The sequence below is a fragment of the Bison bison genome, unplaced genomic scaffold (assembly GCF_000754665.1).
Source record: "Bison bison bison isolate TAMUID 2011002044 unplaced genomic scaffold, Bison_UMD1.0 scf7180017861828, whole genome shotgun sequence".
Lineage (NCBI taxonomy): Eukaryota > Metazoa > Chordata > Mammalia > Artiodactyla > Bovidae > Bison > Bison bison.
In genome coordinates this window covers 225,190-233,534 of record NW_011492400.1, presented here as the reverse complement: position 1 = coordinate 233,534, position 8,345 = coordinate 225,190, and the positions used below count along the sequence as shown (strand labels likewise).

The following is an 8,345-nucleotide window of genomic DNA, read 5'->3' as shown; positions in this document are numbered from 1 at the left end:
TACATTTTTTTAACATTTTATTTTATACTCAGATATAGCCTTTTAACAAACAATGTTGTGATACTTTCAGGTGAAAAGTGAAGGGACTCAGATATATATATATATATATATATATATATATATATATATACACACACATGTGTCCTTTCACCCGCAGACACTTCTCCTATCAAGGCTGCCACATAACAGTGAGAAGAGTTCCATGTGCTATATCCTTGTTGGCTATACATTTTAAATGTAACAGAATGTACATATCCATCCCAACCACTCTAACTATCCTTCCCCCAATCCTTCTCCAAGCCCAGCATTCACAAATTTTACAGCATTCACTCTTCATTAATCTAAATGTATCTTTAAAATCCAATCTCTGCAGGCACACTATATAACTCTACTATTATAATAATGCTCAATAAGAAATATTTTAGATTTCATGATCTTGGAGACTGTGTCCTTGACATCCTTATTTCTCAGACTGTAGATCAGGGGATTCAACATGGGGCTAACCACTGTGTAAAACACAGACGCCACTTTGACTGTGTGCCTGGAGGTTGCGAAGTTGGGCTCAGAGTAGAGGAAGAGGATGGTGCTGGGGAAGATGCTGATGGTGGTCAGGCAGGAGGCACAGGTGGAGAAGGCTTTGCGGTGACCACAGGCTGAAGGCATTTTGAGGATGGTAACAACAATAAACACATAAGACAGGAGAATGACGAAGAGTGAGCTGACCTCATTAAAGGTGGAGAAAAAAAAATACTTGTTGAAATAAGTATCAGAGCAAGAGAGGGAAAGCAGGGAGGAGAACTCACAGAAGTGACTGATTGTGTTGAAACCTCAAAATGATAATTTGGTAACAGAACATGTGAATGTCAAGGAGTAAGCTACACCCAAGGCATAAGATCCAACCCACTAACATCACACAGAGTCTCGGGGACAGGGCCACCATGTAGAGCAGAGGGTTGCAGATGGCCACGAAGCGGTCATTGGCCATCACAACTAATAACAAGGACTCAGTCACCACAATGGTACAGAATAAAAAGAATTGTATTACACAACCTACAAATGAAATGGTTCTGTCTTCTACCATGAGGTTCACCATGGTCTTGGGAGCAATGATGGGGGAATAAGAAAAGTCAATATCTCACTTTTGCCTGAATAACTTAAACACCCTTCTTCTCTGCTCAATATGTCTAAACAAATTTCTCAATGCCCACTTTTTAATAGATGAAAATACTGAGAATATTTGGGAGTATTAACAGTAAATGGGAATAGAAACTCTGTCAGAAATTGTGCTGGAATAGTACTGACATGTCGATCTTTCATTTAATTTTTTAAAATGATCTTTCACCAAATTTTTCAAAGTAACACTTTAAACAAAATTAGATTGTCTTCCAGTTTGCTTAAGGCTAAATTTTTGGAGATTCTGTCTTTCAAAAGGACTTTTTTTTTTTTTTTTTTTTTACCCTGTGTGATATATTTCAAGCATGATCCCAATTCTCCACTTAACTAGGCATGCCCACATTTTCCTTTTCTTCTGATCAAATGGTCAAATCAATTCCTCCATTAAAAAAAATTAGGCTACTTTTGTTAGTGATTTTGGCTAACATAAGGTTCTTGAAGTGAAATATTGTGTCAGTTACAAGAAAGTCCTGTAGCAATGTCAAAATCCCTTGGAATTTGCACAAACTCTTAGAATAGAAGTTATGTGAACAAGCACAGATTAGCATATTGGTAAATAAACAATATAGGTCACAACACTATCCCATGAAACAGCATCTAGCCAACCTCCAGACTGATGTATGAGCTCTCTTAGATCACCAAGCCTAACAAGCTAATAACACACATAAACATACCAGCTTCCCTGATAGATCAGTTGGTAAAGAATCTTCTTGCAATGCAGGAGACCCTGGTTTGATTCCTGGGTCGTGAAGATTCGCTGGAGAAGGGACAGGCTACCCACTTCAGTATTCTTGGGCTTCCCTTGTGCCTAAGCTCGTAAAGAATCCACTGCAGTGTGGGAGACCTGTGTTCGACCCCTGGGTTGGGAAGATCCCCTGGAGGAGGGAAAGGCTACCCTATCCAGTATTCTGGCCTGGAGAACTCCATAAGATGGCAAACATGGAGAAGTCCATGGGATCGCAGAGTTGGGCATGACTGAGAGACTTTCACAAACATACTAGTGAAGAGCAGTCACCTCTGGATCAGATCATCAGAACTGCCTGAGTGACTTATGTAACTGTGATTCAGTTACATAAGTAACTATAAACAGCTGTGTAACAATAAACAGCTCTTTTTAACTCCTATGTTTTGGAGTAGTTTGTTGTGCTGTCTTAAAATACAACTGATTTTAATTCATGATGCAGCCACAATCACCTTCCCAAGTCTTATCATATATAAATTCAACATTTCTGCTTTCCTTCTGCTTGGAAGCAGCTCAGTTAAAATGTACAATTAAAAAATTTAGAAAATTTGACATATTGTTGGTGTCATTGAATCTTTTGATGAAATGATTCACTCAAACAATATGATCTTATGTTATATAAATACAGGTTATCAAAAACTTAGATCTTATTATTTGTAGTACTTAACTTATCAATACCTATAAAATAAATTTCAGTTAAATATTTATATTTAAATCAATTTTAAGAAAAGTTTCTGCTTTGTCTTTAAGATAGATATGCAAAGCAGTTTTCTATGAGTGGGTTGCATAGATAATATAAACATCACTGCAGATAATGTTGTCTTTTTAGTCTTTCTGCCATGAGACTCTCTCCAGGGAGATGCATTTTGTGGCAACGCTTTCAGAGTATAATAAGAACAATGACAAAAAAATGATGCTAATGAGATATCATCATGAATTTACTATATATAATAGTAATGAGTTTTATATATAATACCAAAACATCACTGTACTGGCTAAAATACATGTCCAATGCCCGTATTTTCTGAGAAAAGAAAGTTATATAATCTAGAAGGAAACAAGAAGTCATACCATGGGCTTGAAATGTCTTCAGCTCAGTCCAGTTCAGTCACTCAATCGTGTCTGACTCTTTGCGACCCCATGAATTGCAGCACGCCAGGCCTCCCTGTCCATCACCAACTCCCAGAGTTCACTCAAACTCATGGCCATCAAGTCAGAGTTGCCATCCAGCCATCTCACCCTCTGTCGTCCCCTTCTCCTCCTGCCCCCAATCCCTCCCAGCATCAGAGTGTTTTCCAATGAGTCAACTCTTTGCATGAGGTGGCCAAAGTACTGAAGTTTCAGCTTTAGCATCATTCCTTCCAAAGAACACTCAGGACCGATCTCCTTTAGAATGGACTGGATCTCCTTGCAGTCCAAGGGACTCTCAAGAGTCTTCTCCAACACCACAGTTCAAAAGCATCAATTCTTCGGCACTCAGCTTTCTTCACAGTCCAACTCTCACATCCATACATGACCACTGGAAAAACCATAGCCTTGACTAGACAGACCTGTGTTGGCAAAGTAATGTCTCTGCTTTTGAAATGTCTTAATTCAAACAAATTTCAGGCTTCATGGAACACAGCATTTCACAGTGTTCTTATGTTTTAGATTTTGGAAGTTTGCTATTAGTTTTTTAATTAGGGTAATTCTCACAATAATATGTGAATGGATAACAGGAATCTTTACTTTTGAAAAGTGAAACAAAAGGAATAGTGAAAGTACTGGGTGGAATGGAGAGGCAGAAACACTCCACAATCTCAGGAAATTGTCAGATGAATCAATTTTAGGGAAACACATGAAAGCTGTTGAGAATTTGGAAATCAATTTACTTGGTACTATTTAGAGTCATGGAGTTTGTGAATGTTTGTTATATCTAGGAGCACAAACCACATCGAATCGTTCTAACCCTGTTGGTTTAGGAAAAGATTACATGGGCAGAGAAGCAGCAGACCTGGGAGAGACCCTGCAGGCAGACACATAAACAGACTCTGCAGTGAGTAGGGTCTGCATCCAGCACCGTCCATCAGCTCTGCTCTTCCTCACAGAGCCATATGGTTGCAGAAACCAAAATGCAACACATATGCTCATTCTATCGGTGATTCCATTATGACTTTGTGCAAGTGACAACTGCCTGTCTCTCAACGCCACTTTAACAAAGCTGCATAACTGTACTTAAAAAGAAATGTGTTAATAGTTATGTTCAGAACAGTACCTAACACATAGAAAGTGGTGAGTAAGTGTGAGCAGTTGCTATTATTCTCAACAAAGGAGATTCATTGTTCCCACCCCTTTCTGGTATTTGGTAGGATGCTGTTGTGTCTTTAGACCCTATGTCCTCCAGAAAGGAGCTTTGAGTGTAAGACTGGCAGAGTTTATAAGACTCATTCACATATGTCATAATGGCAACATTATCTGGTTCATAGTGCAATGTTTGGATGAGGCATACAACACTCTAATTTATCATAAACTCTGAAAGGAGTCATGTTGTCTTACAATAACATTTACCAACTCAGGAGAGTTTCCCCCCTCTTTTTACATCTTATGAAAGCCATTCATTGTTTGAGTCCCAAGACGATGTTGTTTTCCTGATATCTGTTTGAGATCCCACAGAGATAAATGACTGGTTCTGGCATCTCAAGGGACGTGGGCCCCCTGGATACACAGGCATGAAAACATAAAGCCTGTGACACTTTCCCTCATCGCATCCTCAGAAACATGGGGAGCAATACTTATCAACAGGTTGGTTGGACTATGTTTTGGGTAGGAGTGGACTGAATGATATTTCCTGATGTCTGGAAACTTCTCTGTTTATTTTCTAATGAGGCTGATTTATTATTAGCCACGTGTCAGGGAAGGAGGAATTGTAGAAGAGGGAAATTACATCAGAATTAATTTTTAAAAGTCTGTATTTGGAGAGTGTTTTAACAAATGCCAATTTTGGAGAACTCTATGAAAGTGTTTTCCCTTTACCTACTGAAAAATGATCTCGACAGGAAATGGGAGCAATTCGATCTGTAGAATGAAATATCTTGTAATGGCTATTAGTGTAACAGAGGAAAGAGTGTGAGCCAGTTGGGGAACATGCTTGATTCCTCTCCCCTTCCCTCTTCTTCTCTCACATTAACTCCATCCACAGAACCTGGGAAAGATAGCAGGGAGATTCTCCTGAGAGTCACCCTGATGCTGAGAGTGGTGGTGAGGGGTCCTCAGGACTGCGGATGGAGGAGCAGAGGCATGTGAACCACCTCTGAAGCAGACAGGAGAGCCAGTAGTTTGATCTTGTGCCAAGGCCATGTATCGCTACAACAGTTTTCTCAAATGTGATACTGTTAACATTTGGGGCCAGATTATATTTTGGGTTTTGCTTATGTTGTGGGTGTGTGAGGAGGCTGGGAATGGGGAAGGAGATGCCACCCTGTGCCTGCAAACTGTTTAGCAGCATCTGTAGTCTGCCCTCTAGATGTCAGGAGCACCCCTTCCTGTTGTGACAGCCAACTGTAACTCCAGACATTGACAAATGTACAACAGGGATCAACATCACTCCTGCTCTATAAGTAATCAGCAGCCAAATTTTTATCTTTAAAACTTAAAAAAGCAGGAAAAGGTTTTCAAAATTGTTTACTACTTCAAAATCAGAAAAGACAACTCACTTATTACTGGCCATTTAAGAGAACAATGCATGTCATCAGAATTATTATTTGTATTCAAACCAGGATTCCTTAATTCACATATCGTTTACCTCTTTCAAGTTATTTGAAGAATAAGGAAAAATCTGGCTGTGCTGACTTTTAGTCCAGATTCCCTTTCCTCCAGGAATAAGTAGTAGGTGCTACTAAGTCATTTTATTGTTACTTAGGATCAGGAGAGAGAATAAATAAGCATGGTCTTACCCTTTGTTGGCATTTTCTACATATCAAAGGGTTTGAATATATCTCTCCTTTATTAAAAAAAAGTAGGCAAATTTCTGAATGCACTTTTAAAGCAATTGGAGTAAAATATTGGTAAAAATATTTATGTTTCTTGGATGGTTTGAGAATTAAATATGACTATGACATGTATAGATATGCTGTATTATATCTTTGTGATCTGGTTTTCTATTTTTAACTTGCCATTTTCTTAGTCACTTTTCAGGTCATTGAAAGCTCTTTTGAAACCTGCATAATTTCCCATAACATACATGTAGCACCACTTTTACCCTGCTCTTTGACATTTTGTTTCTAAGTTCCTATCATAAATAATAGTGCAATGTGGCAATAAGAACTTGTGTTAATTTAATATTCACAAATTTTATATCTTGAATATATTAGTGAATTCATTTGGCAAATAGGTATTAGAAGGCTTCAGTCACAGTTCAGAAAGTTTAGACCTAAGTAACAATTCCTTGAACAATGACTAACATTGTATACCATAATTTAAAAATCATTAGGCTAATTGTATAGAAAAAGCATGCTAAAAGAGAGTATAAAATTCACTTTTCTATTTAAAGGGTAATAATAAAAACATGATGCTTGTGTGTTAATAATCTTAAATAAGCATACTTCTCATCATTTCATCAAAAGAAAGAAAGAAATTTCCTGTGTAGTGTTAAAAAAAAAAAATCCCCAGAGATCCCAGTATGTCAATAACTGATTAAAAAGTCTACAAATAAAAAAAAAAGATATTTAAATTTCAAATATGGCTAACTAAATAACATTTGATGTCTTTCTAATGATTCGGTTCCAAGCTAAAAATTGTGTAGATCTAGTTTAAATAAACACATAGGTTTTCATGGATGTGAATTATTTCATGTGATCTGTGAATATAAATGTGAGCTCTGCTCTATGCATTTGTGGGCTACTATATCTGAACTTTTCCTAAGCTTCAAAATATCAATGTTTTGTTTCTTTACTGAAAAAAGTTGACTATCTTATTTATTCTCATGTCCTTTTTAGTAGCTAATTGGGAGTGATCCAATGAAGAATAACTATTAATATTTTTCTGCAACCATGGTAAAGTGAGGACATGGATGAGGAAAACTGCACTGCTGTGACAGACTTCATCCTCCTTGGATTCTCAGATGCCCCTGAGCTCAGACTCTTCCTTTTCCTGCTGTTTCTTTCCATCTATGGAGTCACAGTTTGGGGAAACCTGGGCATGATTGCCTTGATTCAGGTCAGCTCTAGACTCCACACCCCCCATGTACTTTTTCCTTAGCCACTTGTCCTTTGTGGATTTCTGTTACTCCATGATCAGCACACCAAAGATGATAGCTAACATCTTAAAAGAAGACAAAGTTATTTCCTTCCTGGAACTCACTGTGCAATTCTACCTGTTTTGCACATCTGTGGTAACTGAAGTCATTCTGCTGGCAGTGATGGCCTATGACCGCTTTGTGGCCATTTGTGACCCACTGCTCTACATGGTCACCATGTCCCGAAATCTCTGCATGGAGTTGGTGTCTTGTTGCTATCTCAATGGTACTGTATGTTCTGTGATTCACTTGTGTTTAGATCTTCAGATCCCATCCTACAGATCAAATGTGATCAACCATTTCTTTTGTGATATTCCCCTTCTGTTGTCTCTTGCTTGCTCTGATGTCACTGTGAATCAATTGGTGCTATACACTGTGGCCACTTTCAGTGAGATCATTACAAGCGTGATCATCCTTATCTCTTACCTGTTTTTTCTCATCACCATCCTGAGGATACACTCAGCAGAGGAAAGGTGCAAAGCCTTTTACACCTGTGCCTCCCACCTCGCTGCCATTGCTGTCTTACAGGGAACAATCCTTATCATTTATTGCTGGCCCCACTCTGGAAACAGCATGGACATTGACAGAGTGGCCACAGTGTTCTACACTGTAGTGATCCCCATACTGAACCCCCTGATCTATAGTCTGAGGAACAAAGATGTGAAAGAAGCTCTCAGAAAAGTGGTGAGCTCCAAAATATTTTCCTAGTGGGACTCTAAGTCCCAAATCAGAGGCTGGCAGAAGGGTGAAATGGTGGACTCAGTGTTTGAAGTGGAAGATCAGTCAAGAAGAGGGTACCTTGGAGTGAGTCTTTTTGACTCACTTATCCCTGATTCAATGGACATAAGTCTGAGCAAACTGCAAGAGATAGGGAAGGACAGGAAAGCCTGATGAGCTGCAACCCGTGGGATCACAAGTATTGAACATGACTTAGTGACTGAACAACAATCTTTGTACCTTGTCAACTTATAAGAATAGAATTGAACTTATTTCAAAATTTGCAGCCTACTTCTTTGCTTTGATCAACCTACAATGTTTTAAATGGGTTTGGGTAATGGGCTGTTAAGACACACATATTTAGTTTGCTGTAAAACTTTTATTATCAGACCCACCTCAGATTGTCAGGCATTAAATCCTGGAGTTTGAGGACCCTTGCTT

The 8,345-nt window shown here is 38.6% G+C and overlaps 2 protein-coding genes across 2 annotated transcripts; one reads left to right on the top strand and one right to left on the bottom strand.

The window, feature by feature from the left end:
- Positions 1-378: 378 nt before the first annotated feature.
- LOC104983169 (olfactory receptor 5D18) lies at positions 379-5,251 on the bottom strand. Its single transcript, XM_010832631.1, is given in 3 exon segments — positions 379-900; positions 902-1,134; positions 5,134-5,251. Coding segments are annotated over 3 exon segments (873 nt in total).
- Positions 5,252-6,958: 1,707 nt separating this feature from the next.
- Positions 6,959-7,895, top strand: LOC104983160 (olfactory receptor 5L2-like). Its single transcript, XM_010832627.1, is given in 2 exon segments — positions 6,959-7,129; positions 7,131-7,895. Coding segments are annotated over 2 exon segments (936 nt in total).
- Positions 7,896-8,345: the final 450 nt, after the last annotated feature.